At 40.6% G+C, this 20,405-nt stretch overlaps 1 protein-coding gene across 4 annotated transcripts in view; it reads right to left on the bottom strand.

The window, feature by feature from the left end:
* The window catches only part of SYTL2 (synaptotagmin like 2), a 116,865-nt gene that overhangs the window by 34,432 nt on the left and 62,028 nt on the right, over window positions 1-20,405 (bottom strand). For all 4 annotated transcript variants that reach the window (XM_015536124.2, XM_015536127.2, XM_007078981.3 and 1 more), the window contains exons 3-7: window positions 18,683-18,834; window positions 16,214-16,346; window positions 5,178-5,259; window positions 4,144-4,258; window positions 1,949-2,752 (exon numbers count right to left, since the gene is read on the bottom strand). In XM_015536124.2, coding sequence (XP_015391610.2) covers window positions 1,949-2,752; window positions 4,144-4,258; window positions 5,178-5,259; window positions 16,214-16,346; window positions 18,683-18,834 — 1,286 coding nt within the window. The remainder of the gene's footprint in view (window positions 1-1,948; window positions 2,753-4,143; window positions 4,259-5,177; window positions 5,260-16,213; window positions 16,347-18,682; window positions 18,835-20,405) is intronic.

Here is a 20,405-nt window from a genome sequence, read left to right as displayed (position 1 = left end):
GGTAATGTTTAATTTCCTCTGAGGAGTTCTTTTGTATTTTCCAGGTAATAATGAATGTGATATTGACTGTCCTGAAGCTCAGAGCTAAAGTTAAACACTTACAATTCACATACTTTGCATTTATCATTTTTGGGAGCCTGTTTTCTTTTTACGCTTCGTTATTTACTTGTATATATTTTTTTGGTAAGCAAGGCATTAATAAGTAAGTAGAACTTTGTATATAAGTTATAAGGCCAGGAGGCCCATCAATCAAAACAGGTGTAACTGATGATGCCTTCCTCCCAAATTTCCTGGTCAGCTGGGATTTAAAAATCAGAAAACACAAATAGTTAATACATAATTATAGTTTGTGGGAAAGCAGGTGCAGTTTGAAAAACAGGAAAGGTTTACCAATTTTTTTCTGTGGATTATAGTAAATGAAAATATTATTAAAGAATTTTTTTCATCTTTTGAATAAATATTTAAGTAAACACCATACAATTATTTGCCAGTGTTTATGAAACTTTAGTAATTTTCTTTAGCATGAGGTGTTTTTATTGAAGAATCACCTGCTAATTTTTAATTAAAAAATATTCCTTTGTGTTCAAATAACTAAAATGTCTGGGGTGCAGGGGGGTGATTGAAAGTGCTCTGCTCTTTAAGAAGAGGATTGATCTGAACAAGTATAAAACTGTAGGGCTGAGCAAAAGTGACTCAGAGTTAACTTAGTACTGACTAATAAGGAAGGAGGAGAGCAAGTGCATCAGACACGTGGCTGCTGCTATTGTAAATTTTCTGGACTACAAAGACATCAGCATAGGGCTGGATGAAGAATTACTGAAGATGGGAAAGAGTATACAACATGATTTTTTCCATTGTTCCTGTTTTATAAAACATAAGAATTATGAAGTAATCACATGGGTCTGGGAAAACAGTGTCTCATCTCCTGAGAGGTGTAAGATTTTCAAGAGAGGGCTAGTTTTCTAGATAGCAGGAAAAAGCAGTATTCCCTTCACCTCTCCGCTCACAGCAGCTTAAGGAGAAAGTTCCTTCTGCGCTTTTAACATCTAAGAACACATGGCTGGTGGCCCCAGGCAAGCCAAGGTCTGAGGCTTTTCATAGTAAGTACTAGAACTCTAAGTTCCCATCCTTCAGAGCTAACAAAGTGAAGGTTCTTCTGAGGTTAAAAATAAAGTCAGGGGCTCCTGGGTGGTTCAGTCAGTTAAGCGTCTGACTCAGGATTTCAACTCACGTCATGATCCCAGGGTCTTGGCATTGAGCCCCACATCAGGCTCTGCATTGAGTATGGAACCTGGTTAAGATTTTCTCTCTTTCTGCTCCTTCCCTGTTCTTTCTCTTTCAAAAAAAAATATCAAAGTTTGATTAAATGGTAATTGATAAAATAACTGAATAATATATCCTGTACAAAGATATTAGCATATATTTAATTCTTATTCTATATACACACCTTGATTTAACTCAAAACATTATAATTTGTTTAGTTAAATTATTGGTAGCTAACAATTTTTAGTGAAAATCATAATGGGCCAGAAAGTGTGTGTGTGGTTTTTTTTAATGTTTGTTTATTTTTGAGAGAGAGAGAGCAAGCAAGCATGAGGGGAGAGGGGCAGAGACAGAGACAGACAGAGGATCAGAAGAGGGACCCATGCTCACATCAGAGAGCACAATGTGGGGCTCGAACTCACCATGAGATCATGACCTGAGCTGAAGTCCAATGCTTAACTGAGTCACACAGGTGTGCCTGGTTTTAGTTTGAGTTATCCCTTTATTTACTGGTGATTATACTACCTCCAAACCCATTAGAAGGTAGTATAATCATTCCCCAGTGGCACCTGCCTGAATTGTAGCTGAAATGTCTAAAAGGCAAAATGGGGCTTCTACAGGGCTGGGCTTGGTCATTCCAAACCCATTGGGTTGGTTTTTATAGCCTGGTAGTAACAACTCTTACCAGCAGGGCTTTTGGACAATTCTGATTTAAGCCTTGACAGTTCTGATGGTTTGGCTTTGTGTTCATTGATGGTAGGTGAATTCTCAATGGACTCTGGTCTTGTAGTTAAAACTTGTGAGGGAGAACGGTGACCATTAATTGGAAAAGAACCAGAAGTCATTGGCTGACATGTTTCATTTTTTGATGCACTTGGGCTTGAGGCTGATTGATGTAAAGGCAAAGGCTTTCTGTACTGGGGAGGTTTAGGGTCATTCCAAAACTCATCTATGTCCACTTTATCTTCTGCTCCAGTCTTCAATCTGTCAGATTCTAAAACACTAAATTCTCCTATGTCCCAGCCATGGCTTAGCCCAGGGCTCTGTGGGAGTTCATCCTTCACTGCAGAGAATCTCACATGTTTTAATGGCTCCAGGGAGTTTGAAGAGTCGTCATCTTCCAAGGAATGCTCCTTCTCAGAAATTCTCTCATGGATGGTTAGGCCAGGTGACACAATTTTGCTTTTGGGTTCAAAGTTCTGATGAAAACGAACCGTTTCAGAGTCTGTGCTGCTAGAACTGGAGTTGCGCTTCAGGATCCCTCTTGGAGCCCCCCTTGCACCCAGGGAGTCTGTCCTTTGTCTAGGAAAAGGCTGGTTATCATCTTGCTTTAACTCATGTGATTTGTGGAGCATTTTCCTGGCTTTGGGGATTGGAGCTTTGATCTGAGATCCATTCTCAGGGCCTGGAAATGTCTGCTTTGGTTTCTCTAAATTTTGGCTTGAAATATCTGGGATCGACGATTCTTCTTTTGACTCTGACAATTCACCTGAAAATTAAAACATGTTAGGTGATAAACCAAATGGAGAATAACCCTAATTTAAAACACCTATAACGAATTTAATGTACATTTAGCAAAAAGAGTAAAATAAAATATTAAAGATAACAAAGTATTCATGTAAGTGCAGACCTAGTTAGAAAGCATTAAAAAATTCATTCATGAACTTCATTGAACTGTACATTTAAGATTACTGTGCTTTACATCCATACTTTGAGGTATTTTTATACTCAGTAAAAAAGTTTTTAGAAAAAATTTTTAAAATTCCTTAAGGAGGCTAAGGAAAAACACAGAAGTCACTTAAAAAATTCACGTATGTTGGGGCGCATGGGTGGTTCAGTTAGTTGAGTGTCCGACTTTGGCTCAGGTCAGGATCTCGTGCTTTGTGAGTTCGGGCCCCACATTGGGCTCTGTGCTGACAAAGCCTGGAGCCTGCTTCGGATTCTGTGTCTCCCTCTCTGTTTCTACCCATCCCCTGCTTGCGCCCTCTCACTCTCAAAAATAAATCAACATTAAAAAAAAATTTTTTTTTTAATTCACGTATGGAAACTAGAAAAAGGAACTCAATGTTTTAAAAAGAAAACGTCAATTTTTTTAAAAAAGAAAATCTCTAAAACAAAAATTAGTTTTTTCCAAAAAGTTAAAAAAAAAAAAATGGGTAGCATGTTCCAGTGCCTTTTTTTCTGTAAAATATTTTACGTAATATAATGTGTATCCAATGGAGGGGGGAAGTACACTAATATTAAAACAGGATAATTGATACTCCAATTCCACTATTTAATGTTAATTTTCTACCCCTTGTCCAATTTTTAATGCCTGAGGGCTCTTCTTATACTTGCTTTTGAAGAGACTGAACTGTCTAGTATTTCTTCTTAATGGTATGGAAGAACGGTAAAATTCTGTAAAAGGCAGACTTAAATCAATTAAGCCACAAACCTGATCAAATGCCTCCTGAGGGACTAGGCTGATAATTACAGATTAGAGGATCATAACATTGTCAAGTGGCCTTTTTTCCTTAAGGCAAAAACTCTTTTCATTTTACACAAAGAATGTCCTCACATGGTACACAGCCAACATGTGCTGTTAAATGAATGAATGAATGCCTCTGGTCAAAAAATTCCCCAGTTCACTGAGGGGGAACCTAAGGCCTGGAGGTCAAACAACAAGTGTGAGCTCCAAGACTGGAATGCGTGAACTTCCAGTTTCTAAAATTTCTGCTTCCTTCCCTCAGGCAGGAAACCAATGGGCACAGTAGAATAAGAAAATCATGAGGACTTTTCACTTTCTCTTGAAAGTTCTTTTAGTTAAAGGAACTCTGAGAATTTCCGTTGGTCCACAGATAACAAAGATACAAATATCTAGTCCATAAAAATAATATTTACCTTCTTTTGAAGTCTGAAAGAAACCAGCCTTTCCATTTTTTGACGGCTCACTTTTGGTTTGTTGAGATAAGTGATCTTCTGGCAACTTGGAGCTATTAAATGGGTTCTTCCTTTGCTGGGGAAAAATATTGTTTATTAAACTCATTTTAAACGTCATAGCAGCAACTCAGTGTTAACAAATGCTTATTAGTTCCAAAACTTGATAGTTTCATCCAGTAAACTCTGCCTGGCATGTTTGAAAAATTACTGTCCTGGTTAATGTGGCTGACACAGAATTACCAAATATGCCAGACCAGAATTAAACTGTATAAAATATACTCAATCCCAGAGTCCTACAAAGTTAGACCAGAACCAGGCATTCAAATCTAAACCTCACATTTTACAAAGGTGAGAAAACTTGGGCCTGGTCTAGGTTAGGGTAAAGCTGAGACTGATCAGGGCAGATTCCCCCAATGCTCTTTCTACATAAAAGACTCTCACTGTGCTAGATTAAAGCTGAACTAAATACAATTGTAACTTATCTTTCCTATAAAGATTTAAAAGACACTTATCAAGGTATTTGGAGTGCTTCATAATCACTATTATGATCATCAATTCCAATGACAGAAAGGGGAACAGTAAATAGAATTTTTTTATTAATATAAGACTGAATATGCTTATTGTCTTGACCTTCATAAATTGGCAATCCCCTCCCATAAGCAGAACTCTAACAGAGATTCAGGAAGCTATGAATAGGAACATGGACTGATATGGAACTAACAAGCTACTTTCCGTATGCTTAAAAGCAGCAATCCCCAACAGGGGATTTTTTTTATTCTCTAGGGCAAGAAATCGGGGTCTTCAGCAATGTAGAAACATGGTATTCACCAACTTTTTCACCACAAGAGTGACTTCTTACATAAAATAGTAAAAATTATCTATATTTGATACAAAAAAGGACTACAAAATCCTCTTTATATCATGGTACTTTGATACAATGAGAAAAATGGCATTCCTGCCAAAAATGAGACTTTTGGAGTCTGAGCTCAATCTACCTTAGCCGGAGACACAGCTGACTTCCTTGTGTTTTCCTGGGACATATCAATCACGGTGGAAGCTGGATTTACCACGCTAGAACTGCAAAAGAAATAATAATTCAGAGAATAAACCCTCACCCTTTGAGGAAGCATAAATCATGCCTCTGAAGCTGAAAGCTATTAAGGCAGGACAGGAGAGGAAGTTTGTAAAACCAAACTGCCGGGAAGGGAGAGAGAGTTGGGGCCTAGATCATTAAGCAGCAAAGTGAAGGCAGAGGCAGAGCAGACACGAAAGACAGGCATGAGACAAGCAAAACCATCAGAAGCCTTGAGATTTTTATCATGGTACCAGACACACAGGAGGTTCACAATGTAAATTTGTAGAGATGAACCCATCTCAAAGTCAGAAGCTAAGGTCAGGTGCAGATGACAGGGAGCAACTTATCTCAAGGCGAGGGGATGTCATTGCTGAAAATAAAGCCCCAAAGAGTTTCAGGGCTTGGTTTCACAGAATGGCAGTGGTCACTCTAACTCAGGCAGGAAATAACTGAAGGAAAAACTCTGGTGAGACCAGTGACTTGACAGCCGATCAAAGAGATGCTGTGCAGGGAGGCTGGTACATTCAGGCAACTTGGTGAGGGCTCTCAACCTAACTCTCCTAACTCAGGCTGGGCAGTGAGTTCTTAATCAAATACAAAAGGGGTAAGGGCAAGCACAGCAGCCAAAAGATGGTGGCAGGTAGAAGCCTGGGGCTGGCTCAGAAGAGTGAAGAAGATTCTCTACCCAAGGGACAGGACAGCCCCAGGGTGAGAGCACGGTGAGAGTAAATGGAGAAAAGGGAGTTTAGCAGGGTTCCCTCCTGAACAACCACTCCCATGGCTATTAAGGAAGAAAGGAAAAAGAGAGTCAGAGTGGCCCCGGACAGACAAGAAGAAAACCATCTGTTCAGACTTCCTGCTCCAGTGGCCTTGCCTCAGGCATAAAAGGTGAAGTCACTACTGGCTGAAACCACTGTGCCCAGGTGGACTCCACCTGTCCTCTTAGTGACATCACAGACTCAAGAACTCGGAAAATACCTAAGAAGGCACCGGCATTTCACCATGTAGCAAAGGAACTGGATGTTGGGGAAAGAGAGCAATTTTCCCCAAAGCCACAGAGCCCTGCCCAAGAATACGGTTACTCAAAACATGGGCTACTTGTTCCCACAGCTTCATTTCCTTTCTTTCCCTCTGCACTTCAATTGTTATTTTTTGCACAGACTTAGTCCCAGGAAAAGGATGAACTTTTGAGGAAGCCATTCTTCCTTTTGTTACTCTCTTCATTGTTACAGAAAGGAATTGCGGCAGTTGAGGCAGATGTATATAAAATACATCTTGATTACATGGATGTGACAAAGAGGGGAAAAGGATGGGGAAGGGAAGGGCAAGGAACAAGAATGGGAATTTATAATGGAGCTAGAATTAAGGCTCATAGAAAAACACATTGCAGGAGGCTATTCTTACAACAGTGGGCACAAATTTCAATCAAGGTATCTATCAGCCAACATGAAAACAAGTACCTGGTCACTGAGAGAACTCACGGTGTCCATACAATAAAAATAGCCAATAGCTCAGGACTAGAAAGCACTATCTCTTGACTGTCATTTTAAGAAGCCCATGAATGACACAAGGAACCTTACAGCAGAGGCTAGGCTCAGTTTCTTAGAATGTTTTGTATCATCTCCTTATAAATAAAGCAGTCGTATAATCAGAGGACCTCAACCAAATGCTACTGGCTCCATGGATCACCCATTTTGTCCTGCCATCTTCTTCCCTCCTCTCCCACTCACCAAGACTGAAGGATAAGCAGAGTCTCAACTCTCTCCCCTCTCTGCTCCCCGGAAACCCAGTTCCTGTGCTTCATAGGCCCCAGTTCTGAGTGCCCATATTTCACATCATAAAACCAGACATGAAACTAGTCTCTCTCTTTCTAAACTCTATCAACCAATGTATGTCAGGTCCACTATGAAGTACCTCTTTGACCATCTTTATAAACCCCCTGCAATGCCTTGTACAGCACCTGATACACAACTTGTGAAAAACTGAAAAATGAAGATCACTGAGCCAGTGCCAGGCAGCAGATAGGTATCCGTGATTTTTTTCTTAAAAAACCCATGTTATTTGCCAAACAACAACAAGGCACATTATTTAAGTTTAAAATAAATGCCTTTGTTTCTATTAGTTCAGAAAACAAAAGAGGAAGAAATGACACATTCAGAGCACATGGTCAGACACTAAAGTACAGAGATACAGTATCACTGGGCCACTGTGTGTGTTGGGAGAGGGAAAATGACAAGGGGGTGGGACACGTGGTTAGGGACTGGGTTAGTCTGCTTAGAAAAAATGAAAACAACAGTCTTGTGCCTCAAAGTCTGTAAAAATACAGCTACTTCTCAGATTAAGCTCTGGCTTTACTTCTCTCAAGGAATACAGCAATGTTTTGCATTCCTGCCTTTTATTTGGCAATCATCTTATCCTCAGCTGATTTTTGCAACAACCCTTTGAGGTATGTATGCTTCTCCTCATTTTACTCATGAGAAAAACTAAGGCTTGGGAGGTTAAATAACCTTGATGTCACAAAATTAATAAATGAAGAGCTGGGGATTTGAGCCAGGTGTGTCTGACCCTGACCCAACAGACAATCACACGAATAATGGTGAGGCTACACTGCCTCTGATTTCTCACGTAAATAAAGTGGTGGTTTATAGCAAGAAGACTGAAGTCCAGGTGATCCTTCTTTCCCAGTGACTGTCACATCTGTCACTTCCTTTCTACCTTTACAGTCACATCTTTTATTTCTATCAACTTTATTAGCCTCACATCTGACCTCCTGATTCTAAAGTTCCACGAATCCATTCAGCATTCCGCCACTAAGCTGGGATGATCTCAAACACAATTTTGATCATGTCACTCTTTTGCTCGTTCTCCTTCCCTGACTCCCCAAGGCCTATTGGAATGAAGTCTGTTTGAACTTGTCAGGAAGGAACTGGAGATGCTCCGCCATGTACCCAATATACTTTCCCACTCTTTCCTTCTATTGCCCCTTCATGCCAAAGAGTTCCATCTACTCATTATCCCCAAAACTCACTTGACTGTTGTCTCCACTTGGTCTATCCCCCCTGCCCTGCCCTCATGTGTTTGCTCAGCTCTCTGCCCAAATCCTTGCTGTCATCTCCAAGCCCAGTCCAAATCTCACCGCTTTGTGATACTGCTCCTGTATCAGCCCAGCTGGAAGTGGGTCTCCTTGTCTCAAATCCTTATATCACATTTCAGTGGTACTTTGGATTCGAAATTTGCTCTCTGCCTGGCACTATTTGTTATCACATGATCAGATACTCACACACACGGATGCATTATTTTTCCTAAGAGAATATAGACTCTTTATAGCCAGATACTGTGTCTTTGTTTCTTGGAATCCCTCCCCAAGGCAGTAGACTGTGTCCTGCATATAAAAGATACTCAATACATTCCACAGGACTAGATTTTTAAACTGTAGCAAGCCAAATTCCACACCCCGTGCTTGTAATTCTTCCCTCAGGCACCCTTCAAAAACTACCTGCCATGCCAGAAGGAACACTTAGACAAAATGTGTTTACTTTTTAAAAGAATTATTAAAGTATTAGATTATGATATTGACATTAGGGTTAAAAGTATCTGCATTTTAATACAAGTCTTGGAAAACTTAACTAAAAAGAATAATAAGGTATCATACTGTTGCAGGGATGCTGGGGAAAGAGGTGCAGCTTTAAATCATACCACGTGGCCAGCTGGACACTCAACCTGTTTCTGTGTCTAGCCATAAAGTGCTCCCAAGCACATATAGTGACTTTTAAGAGTTTCTGAACCTTAACTGGCCTTTCCCTCTAAAAAAGTTAAAAATAACAGCAGACATCTTACACTAGTTCTTTGCAGCTTAAATATTAACAGTGTCGAATCAGAAGCAAATTCTGCGAGTGATTTTTTTCACATGTTGTTGCTGTTGTTCACCTCTCTCCCCCTTTGGGTGGCGAGTTTCTTGGAAGCTAATGCTGGGTCACGTCCCAAGTGCCCAACACTGTGCCAGCACATGTTACACTCAGTGAAGCTCAAACACATGGATAAACAAATGAAGAAATGGCTCAGGGATAAAGTGAGGGAAGTAAATTAGAAAATATGCTACACCAAGCCTTTCAAGTCAGCATTTTTTTTTAAGTAAAACATTACTTGTCTGATGCCACCATACTTCATGCTACAGAATTCTCTAACATGAATATTCTCAGCCAAGTGTAAGACACTCTGATGTCACAGTGAAACTATTTCTACCACAGGTGATTTGGGCAAATCCAAGATCCTATACGATTAAGAAAGATTGTTTTAAAGTGCTCAGTATAAGTGATTCTGGGGGGCAGGCCTCTAAGAAATGAAATGGTCACATCACTGCATATGCAATATATCCAAGGACAAAAGATCAAGTGCATTGTCCTTAGAATGGCATCTCTACCTTGCTTTTGGGAGAAAGCTAGGTGCTTCACATTGAGCTTATTATTGGGGGAGGGGTTGAGGTAAGTGGCTAATTCTTCTGGGAGATTGAAACGGAGAGGAAGAGGGAGAAAGAGAGGGAGAGACTAAGAGATTGAGACACAAACAAAAGCCTTCCAGGGAAAAGAACATTAGTAGAAACAATAACATTATTTCAGAATTAAAGACATGGTTTTAATTTCTTGGTCCCAATTCAACAGAGGATAAGACAGAGATCGGTGGCAAAAGTATCACTGAAGCATAGGAAGTGAAGCTTAAAGATTAGCATTTTTGTTCATTATGATGACTCACAAGTAATCAGTGCTTTAACTCTACCAAAACCAAAGTGAGGTGAGGACGTACAGCTTCTCTTATAAGAAAACTCATTGTTTTCTCACCACTTCCTAGGGAAGTGCAGAAGCCATGGAAAGAAATACCACAGGGAAAGCTTCACCTTGTTCTCCCTGAACTCATTTTGGAGATATTCTCTAGGGATTTTTTTGATTAACAGACATTACAAACCTCTGCAGCAGCCAAGCTCCCTCCTACCTCCATGCCTTCTGGTACTCTACTGTGAATGCCCCCTCTTATAGTTGTCCAAATGTGAGAATACCCCTCACATTCTTGTCCATCTTTTATAATCACCAGAGCTCATGGTGATACTGCTGAGCTGAGAGATTCTCAGTAACGCAAAGCAATGAAGTCTGTAGGCTATCGATCATGTTCTTCATTTGTAGCTTAACTTTTCCCTTTCTCCTCTTTTCTACTCTATTCCTGAGTTCCAAACTACTTCATTCAATCATTCATTCATTCACTCATTTGTTCATTCGTTAACCCCTCATTCACCATTATTCTTTACCTCATAATTCATTACCCTATCAACTGTTTTCATTCAAGTGGTCAGTCTCTCACTCTCCGTCTATTCTCCATTCATTCATTCCTTCCTTCATTCACTCCACAAGACACTCTTTGGGCACTGTTGTATGTGTTAGGAATAGGGCAGTGAACCAAACAAAATATAGCAATAAACCAAAAGGCCTTTTCCTCATGCATTTGGAGGGTGGGGAAGGACAATACATACACACAAAAATAAATATGTAACCCAATGTCAGGTGGTGGTAAGTGTGCAGAAGGACAATAAGAGAAAAGTGCTGGAATTCATATATTCCCCAGATACTTATCACTACATGTTAGGTGCTTGGTACATGGTGGTGAATAATATCCATGTCCTCAACACTGAGAAAGAAATGCAGTGACACTCAGCCCTGGGAAAAATCTGGATTTTTAAAAGTTCCTTGGGGAGTTCTGACATACAACTCACAGTTGAGAATATCTCATCAAGTAACCCACATATCTTTTATAGATTATTAGATATCCCTGTGTCATACAAACACCTGAAATTTCTTCTAATTTCATCTCTAAAACTGTCATACGTTTCCTCTTTTCTCCACTCCTTTGATTAGGTTCTTACCATCTCTCACCTAAACTTCTGTTACAGTGTTCTAATGGAATTGCCTAACCCCATCTTCCACAGTTATCAGAATGATCACTCTAAAAAGCAAACTTGATCAAAATGTCATTTGATGGCTCCTTGTGACTTAAAGGAAAAGTCCAGCTTTTTGGCCAACATGTAAGGCTCTTCACAATCTTGCTCTGGTCTCTTCCTACAGCATAACTGCCCATCACTCACAGAGCACATCTACTAGACCATTTTCAGGTCTCCAACACGCCAGGCCCTCATGTTATTCTCTGTGCCTATATTGTCATTCTCCCCATGTCTACCTAACATAATCCTTCTCATCTTTCAAGAACTGACTTACATATAACTCTCTCTAGAAGCTTCCCTGACAACCCCTCGCATTCACCCTGGACACGGGGCTACTCCTCTGTGCTCCCATAGCTTTTAATTACACTTATCATGTGACATCACAATTTATGGTTATACATGACAGCCCCTTTTGCAAACAATAAGTTCCCTAAGGACAGGGACCATATGTTGTTCATCTCTGAGGTCCTAGGTACTATCTTGCATACAATAAATATGGAATAATTACTGACTGACTAAATAAATGACTGAATGAAGAATAAATTAGAAACCCTATAAAATGACTTATTCTACTGGGTGCTAGCAAGACATTGAATCAGTGTTTCCAATCAGCTACATACAGTGATATTTAAACATTTTATTTCTAATAAATATCCTGAAAGTAAACCGAGCCAATATATGGATTAACTGTTCCATCCTAACCATTCATACCTGTTTCTCTTTCCTATTTTTGTACACATTTCACTGTCTTTCTTCTGGCCTTTCTGAACTCTTCTGCCTGTGGTTTAGGCTGGCCCATAGTACCCCCTGCTGATTTTGCTCCAGCAAAAGCAGTAACTGACCTCTGACGGAGGACATCTATTACTAGGGCTTGTTTGTATATAGTCAGAGTATACTACCACCTCTTTGATATGATGCCAGGGCACTGAGATGCCCACTGCCACTAACACAGTCCTCTCTGCACCTAACACTTTGCTTCCCTTGGTTGAAGGCTCTGATCCCCATCAGTCTGCATTCTGAAGGTAATTCTTTAATCTTTAGAAACCATTAGGGACTGGAAGTCTTCCCAGCAGAAAGTCTATACAGGGTGGGAGACAGACACGTGACAGACCTCTGAATCCTTTCATTGAAATGCCCTCATCTGCACTGCACACCACATGATAAGAACTACTTGGGCTGTGTGTTGGGATGCCACAAACATGCTCAGGTTCTTATTTCAATAAGGTGACCATTCAGAAAAGGCAAGAAGCTGAAAATTTCCATCCGTGCAGGGTTATTAAAAAGTCAATATTCCTTAGAGTGGAATGCATGCTAGGTTCCTTCAAAGGAGAAAGGAGAGGCCATCGGGCAACTGAGGGATGTGGGATGGGGAAGGACGTGAGAAGAGGAACCAGAAGGGGAAAAGAAATGAGAAGGTTGGAATGCACTTGAGAAACTAGCATTTTCTTTAGTGTATTGGGCTGGTCCTGTGAGAGGCCACAGTGTTAATATAAGCTATCACAGAGACCAATCTTCAGACAGGCAGTCTTAAAGGAAGAGATTAGAGAGAGAAACTACAAGGCCAGTCCACTTGCAGCCTCCTTCAGACCAAAGCAGCACCAAAATGGGGACATCTAAGACTATCAGTGTTGCCCGGAGCACCCAACATTGTTTCACAGAACATGTCATCCCAAGTAACAAAGGAAGGTCTTCTCATCCCAAAACAGGTCTACCTCTATAGTCAAGAGATGTTATACCTCATTTATGGGCAGGGTCCTGACCCCCATGGGAAGAGCTTCTCACATCTTTATTTGTATACTCCCCACCTTGGTTCAGCCATGTCTTGTGGATTATTTGGGGATAGGGAGGACATGATGTGCTATCAAGGTGTGGTTCATGAACCAGTGTCAGTCTGAGAACTGCATGTCACTGGTTCGCAATGAGGGGAGTACAGAAATTGAGTGTATACATTTAGACTCATTTATAGCAATTTGCTAAGACATCCCAGAACTGTATCGGGGCTTTATACTTTGTATGACTTTGCTGTTTTCTGTATTTCATTTTTGTTATATTTTTATATAAGATTCCAATCTGTGATGACTAAGAAATACAGATTATTTTTTAAAAAACCAAAACACTGGTCTTTGACCACAGTTTGTGCCAATACTGCACAGTTAAAATTCAGCAACCAGCACTGGAACTGTGAGCATTTGGAGTTTTCCCTTTGCCACTTTAAAGAAAACCTCACTCTCTACTCCTTCATTCATCAAACCTCTCTCTACTTCCTTGTGTGACAGGTGCAAACAAAGATGAGTTCCGGAAGAATGCAGGTACCAGATGGCGCGTGAGTTCATGCCAGGCACCCACAGTGTTTCAATTCTTCCCAGGAAGGACCCCACAGAACTGTGCCCATACAAACAAGGAATCTTGCCACAGAACCTATTAGAAAAACTGCTTCAGAAACTGCAATATCTACTCACTGTTGCCTCACAACACTCCCGGACACCTGACTCCTGGCTAAGAAAATATTGACAGGTACTGAGTCATGCTATTGAAGTTCAATTCCACTAAAAGTACAGGCCCCAAAATACACTTAACACACCCAGTTCGCAAAGGTTAAAGTATAGGTGAGAAACACCGCAGGAACCCGATACTGAGTAAAGTACTAGCTTCTGACATGGGAAGGAAGAAGTAAACAACAGCTCCTTCCACAGTTCTGGATGATTACCACCCATGTCACGTCATGAGCAAAGCAGCATACATTTTTATTCTGACATTTTTATTCTTGCCTTCTGAACCATACCTCATCTATGTTATAATAACATAATTATAAAGCCACTGGAAATTGCCAATTTTCTTTCTTCCTGTGAAATGCTAAGTGGTTCCCACATCTCATTTCATTTAATCTCATAATATCCTGGTGAGGCAGCTCTGCTCTGATTTACAGATGAAACCAGAAAGACTCGTCTGAGGCCACACAAGGAATGCAGAAAATAATGAAGATATGACTTGGGGAAGCTATATTAATAGCCTCAAATTGAGGAACAGGGGAGAAACACCCACCAGCCTGCATGGGGATCATGAAGAAAAGAAGCCAGGTAATGAGGGCAGCGGCGCCTTTGTCCCCCAGGCCCTTTGAGATGAAATGCGTTCTTGGGAGAAGGACAGGAAGTCTGACCCAGATAAACCTGTGCAGTAAGCTAAGTTGGTCTTCTGACACCCCCAAATCTCCTTTCCCCTTCTGTGGTACTTGAACCCTCCTCCCCTAGTTAGTCAGTGTTCTGGTGTCCCCATCACCCATCAGATTGGCTCTTAGGAGCTGCTCTTAGCTCCTTAATGATGATTCTAAATAACTGTGTTCTCACTCCTGGAGTTTCTAATACTTAAGTTCTCATCTTTCCCTATGGAAGGAAATCCTTTATCTCATTAGGGGGATTGCTGGAAAATGGGAAGTCACCAAGGGGAAGTGGTAGAGGTCGATTCTCACTCAATGTATGTGAGAGTCCATACTTCCATTCACTAAATGCCCACTATGTGCTATTGACCATTTTAAGAATTCTACATTTACTAGCTAATTAAATTCTCAGTAATCCTGCTGGAAAATCATTATCATTCCATTTTTATAGTTGAGAAACCAAAGGCCCAAGAAGTTAAGTCACTTCTAACACAAGGTCACAAAATCAGTTAGTGACTACTTATTGTTTAACTTCTAGCCAACATGGTTTCTACATACAGAACATTACAAATCATCCCAGAGGGGAAACAGTCCAGCCTACAACCCATGGAACTGAGTCCTCTCCAACCGGGAGATGGATACTGGGTACCTTAATAGAATCAGTATTCCATTATTCATGTCATGTAACTTTACTCATATTTGGCTCTGAAATGCCTATTGATGCCTACATTATAGACCTTCTCCCTCATGTGTCAACTACATTAGAAATATCCCTGTTCCCTAGGTGCCTCAGACTTGGAAACTGACTCAGTGATTATCTTACAAGCAAATTTGTTGACTTCAGCCCTGTTGTAGACTCTGAATTGAATTGTCTTCACTGAGGAGGTACAGATACAATGCAACTGCCTTCCCACCAAAGGGTAATAACTATACCTCCAAGGGATGAACACCAATGGGAAGATCTTAAATACCTAAAAGCAAATCATCAAAAGGTTTCTGGCAATGTATCTCCACAGTCAGGTACTTCTTAGGAAGGATGCACAAATGTACATTTTTGACTGGCCAGATGGTAACAGATATGGAAAACACCAAAAAAATAAAAAAAATCAAGACTGAAATATTGAGGACAATCTGCATCCTAAAGAGGCATTTACTGAGCACCTCCTATATACCAGGTATTCTACCTACGTTATCACTAATTCTCACTATAGTCTTTCCTGGTGTATGTATGTATATGTGTGTGTGTGTATATATATATATGTATATATATATATATGTATATATATGTATATATATATATATATATATGTATATACATATATATATATTATCTTTCCTATCTAGAGTTAAGAAAAGAGACTCAGAGAGGTTAAATGACTTGTCCATCATCAAATGGCTAATAAGTGGCATATTTAGGATTTGAATTCATGTCTGGTTTCCCAGAAACTTGAGCTTCTTCCATTGAACCAGGTTGTACAATTTGATCATAATTCACCTCTTCTCTGAAACGACTATATTTATTTTGAAGTACCTCTTCATTCTACTCTAAGGTGAAATCATTAACACAAATAAAAATCAGCTATTGTTGGTGCTAGAAGAAATCACCCACTTAACATTTTAATTTTATTTAACATTCATGTCTGTTAGAAATTCTCGAAGTTGAAAGAGTACTGCTCAGGCTTTGTCCACATCAGGTCCCCAAATTCTCTCATACATACTCCCATCAAAGTGCCTGTGAGAAGAGTCTGGTGTTTGCACTCATAGCACACCAGGCCATGAATCCCACATCCAGCGGCTCTCCCTGTGAGCTCTACCTTACCTTGGGCTTGCTGGTGCTACATCCTCTGGCTCTTCTAGAGCACCAGTTAGCTCTGGGGGAAGGATAGCATCTTTGTTGACATTATTCACCCAGCTTTCCTTTGCCTCATTTGCTCTGTCCTTACTCTGCTCAGCTGAAAGAGGAAACAATAAAGACAGGAAGGTTATCCCTCACCTCCATGACCTACAACTCTTATAGTAGCTCTTATCACTGAAGCTCAAACTTGAACCTCAGGCCTTTCCAGAGTGCCAAGGCAATCACTAATGAGTCTGAGTATCCAGGGTCAGAATTACATCTGTAAGTCAAGTCAGTAGATTCTCATATTGTTAGCTTCCCTCAAGCAGAATCTCCTGAGAGCATGATTGTACATTTAAACGTGCAGGTAAATCCAGAGACCACTAGAGCAAAATGCTGACCACCTCTAAGTGGATCTGACCTCAACTGGGGACAGGACTAAATATGTATGCCAGGGGAATTCTCTGGTCAGTGAGTCCTCATTGGAACAGAGACACCATCATTACCAAGCATTTACCAAACATCAACAGTGCCTGACTTGAGGTTGGGCTCTGGGACCCAAACGGAAATAAACACTTATCATCTGGAATGTTCCTCTCCACTGCCTCTTCCTTCCCCAGTCTCTACACATCCAAATTTTACATACTCCTCAATACCCAGCTCAGATGCCAAGGCCCCCCAAAAAACTCTGCGTTCCCTATTCAGGAAATAACTTCTTTTTGCCTCTGAACATCAGATCTCTTCACCAGCACCTCTCATAGCATCAACCAAGTACTAAATGCCAGACACAGTGCTGAGTTTTTTTGCATGCATTTCCTTGTGTGGAAGGAGTTTTCTTTCCAAGTTCACAGGTTTGGAAATTGAGGATCAAAAAGTTCAGGAGACTTGCCTAAGACCACAGAGCCAATAAATGCCAGGAATGCTTATACATCAACGTTAAGAAGATGAAGCAGGGGCGCCTGGGTGGCTCAGTCGGTTAAGCGTCCGACTTCAGCTCAGGTCACAATCTCGCGGTCCATGAGTTCGAGCCCTGCGTCGGGCTCGGGGCTGATGGCTCAGAGCCTGGAGCCTGCTTCTGATTCTGTGTCTCCCTCTCTCTCTGCCCCTCCCCCGTTCATGCTCTGTCTCTCTCTGTCTCAAAAATAAATAAACGTTAAAAAAAAAAAAAAGAAGATGAATCAATATAAGGGCTCCCAATTACCAAATAGTCACATTCCAGGGTGGTATTCCCTACAGAGTCTCTCTACACATAAGTCTAATTTCTTCAATTGCAAAACAGAATCCACAATAGTAACCTGTACCTATCAAGAGTTCTGAAGGCCGGGATGGTTTTGAAAATCAAGAGGGATGCAAGCAACACATGGCATATACTCAACAATAAGCCTTTATTTGCAAGGAGTATGACTCTGAGTCATAAAGAATGAAATCCCAGTGCGCCATTTGCCAATGATACAACCTTGGACAAGTAACTTCACTTCTCTGAACTTTACATGTCCCATATATAGAACGGGGATAATAATACCTACCTTACAATATTGCTGCTATAGTTACAAATATAGAGAGTAAATGCCTATCATGTATTATATGATCAAAAGGTGAGAGCTGTTTTCCTTATTGTGTACAGGTTAGATCTACACAGGGGCTATTCTCAGGGGTAAAAGTTTATACTGTCTAGTCTAGAGTGAAAGAGAAGGCACACTATAAATGTTTAATAAACCCAACAGAATTCTAAAGCCCTCAAAATACTGTCTTTACAGTCTCTTAAGTAATACACTTGGTTGATTAAAGAGGTATCAGATGTTAAAGTTGTTGAAAGAGATGCTAGTCTCTTTCTGTCACCCTACCCAAAGGAAAAGGTTTTGAATCTTTAGAGTTAAAAGCCAAAAGGAATGCAGGGGTAAATGCCCTATAAACCCCAACTGTTGGGGCGCCTGGGTGGCTCAATCAGTTAAGATTCTGACTCTTGATTTCAGCTCAGGTCATGATCTCACAGTTTGTGAGTTCAAGCCCCATGTGAGGCTCTGTGCTGACAGTGCAGAGCCTGCTTGGGATTCATTCCCTCCCTCTCTCTCTCTCTCTCTCTCTCCCTCCCTCCCTCCCTCCCTCCCTCCCTCTGCCCCTCCCTTGCAGGTGCATACTCTCTCTCTCTCTCAAAATAAATAAAATAAACTTAAAAAAAAATAACCCCCAACTGTCTATACTACTACAACTCAATACAGTCTCTAAAGGACTTCCCATGTTTTTCTACATTACCCTGGGTCACTTAGTCCTGCCTTCATCCATCTGAATTCAGGGCAAGAGGATTTTGAGCTGGGGGACTATACATTATGCAAAGCACACCTCTAAATGACATCCCTCAGCAGCTTCCAGTAAAGATTCTAACACCCTTCCCTTCTCTTGACAATGCCTTCCCCACAAATGCTGGCTCAAAATGTACTACCCAAATCAACTCACCTGCTACCTGGAGCTTCTTCTTTCTCATGGATGCTCTGATGATATCTGCACCATGAATTCTGTCTCTGTGCCTTTTTGCCTTGGCTTCATAAAACCACTGGCCACTCATATTCTTCAACTGTTGGTCATCCTTAATTTTTTCAGGCAAATGTCTACAAAAGGAAAAGAGCTTTACTTTGCTGAGAGCCCATGGTAAATAAATGAGTTTACTGTGACAGTGCATAAAGAAATTTGTAAACAGAAAGACAAATAAAGCTCTCAATAATTTAGAAGACCCCACAAACCTCCTAGATGACTAAGAAATATATATTCCTCTTTGAATGAAAAGTCAAGAAAGACAAGGCTTACACTTTTTAAAAATCAAAGACTTTATCCCTGACCTCCACATGATGTCTGGAATTTCTCAAGAATGGATTCACTTTTGGGCTGTGGTCTTCTGTGTCTACTGTTCAAATGCAAACACCCCAGGGAAAGATGATATATTAAGCATCTCTAAGCTTTGGTCCCTTTAGCTGTAAAAAGAGGTTAATCATACTAATCTACTTCATGGGATTGCTTTGAGGATTAAATTAGCTAATGCATATAAACTGCCCTTTGCAAATGCCTGGCACTTAATACCCAATGAATAAGTGGTGGTGTAGTTATCAGCTCATCAATCCTTTCCATTTCAGTGAAATGAGTTTTATCAGAGACTTTCTGTGGGGGAAGTGCATGATGTCTCTGGGTCTTAATGCTAGGGAAATGAATGCTGAAAAAGCAGGCAGGAGGCAGGCAAGATCAAATTTATGGTAGGAGGGGGACAGGGAGTAGAGGCAGAGGCACAGCCAATTGTGCAGCTACTGCTTTCAAGGGTTCCATGATCACCCATGCTCACTGAAAAGCTAAAGCCTATAGAACAAAACAAACGCAGCCCTAAAACCTTCCTAATTTACTCACTTAAAAAGACACTGTTCTACTTAACAAGTCTTTTTTTGTTCATCGTGATAAGTGTATTCTTTAATTCTCATCCCCTATTTCTCCCACCACCACCCCCCTCATCCCCTCTGGTGACCATCAGTTTGTTCTCTATTGTTAAGCATCTATTTCTAGGTCTCTTTTTTCTTTGCTCATTTGTTTGTAAATTCCACACATGAGTGAGATCACATGGTAGTTGTCTTCCCATGACTGACTTATTTCCTTTAGTATTACACTCTCCTGCTCTATCCCTGTTGTTGCAAACAAGATTTCTTTCTTTTTTTAGTGGCTGAATATATTCCATTGTAATACACACCACTTCTTCTTTATCCTTTGCCTATCAGTGGACACCTGGGTTGCTTCATAGTTTGGCTGTTATAAATAGGTTGTAATAAACATAGGGGTGCATATACCCCTTTGATTCAGTGTTTTTGTATTTTTTGGGTAAATACTTAGTAATGTGATTACTGGGTGGTAGGGTAGTTCCAGTTTTAATCTTTTGAGGAAACTCCATACTGTTTTCCACAGTGGCTGCACCAGTTTGCATTCCTACCATCAGTGCAAGAGGGTTCCCTTTTCTCCACGTTTTCACCAATACTTGATGTGTCTTGTGTTTTAATTTTCACCATTCTGACAGGTGTGAGGTGATGACTCATTGTAGTTTTAATTGTCATTTGCCTAATGATGAGTGATGCTGAGCTTGTTTTCATGTGTCTCCTGGCCATTTGGATGTCATCTTTGGAGAAGTGTCTGTTCATGTATTCTGCCC

The sequence above is a fragment of the Panthera tigris genome, chromosome D1 (genome assembly GCF_018350195.1).
Source record: "Panthera tigris isolate Pti1 chromosome D1, P.tigris_Pti1_mat1.1, whole genome shotgun sequence".
Taxonomy (NCBI): domain Eukaryota; kingdom Metazoa; phylum Chordata; class Mammalia; order Carnivora; family Felidae; genus Panthera; species Panthera tigris.
This window is presented reverse-complemented; position numbering and strand designations above follow the sequence as displayed.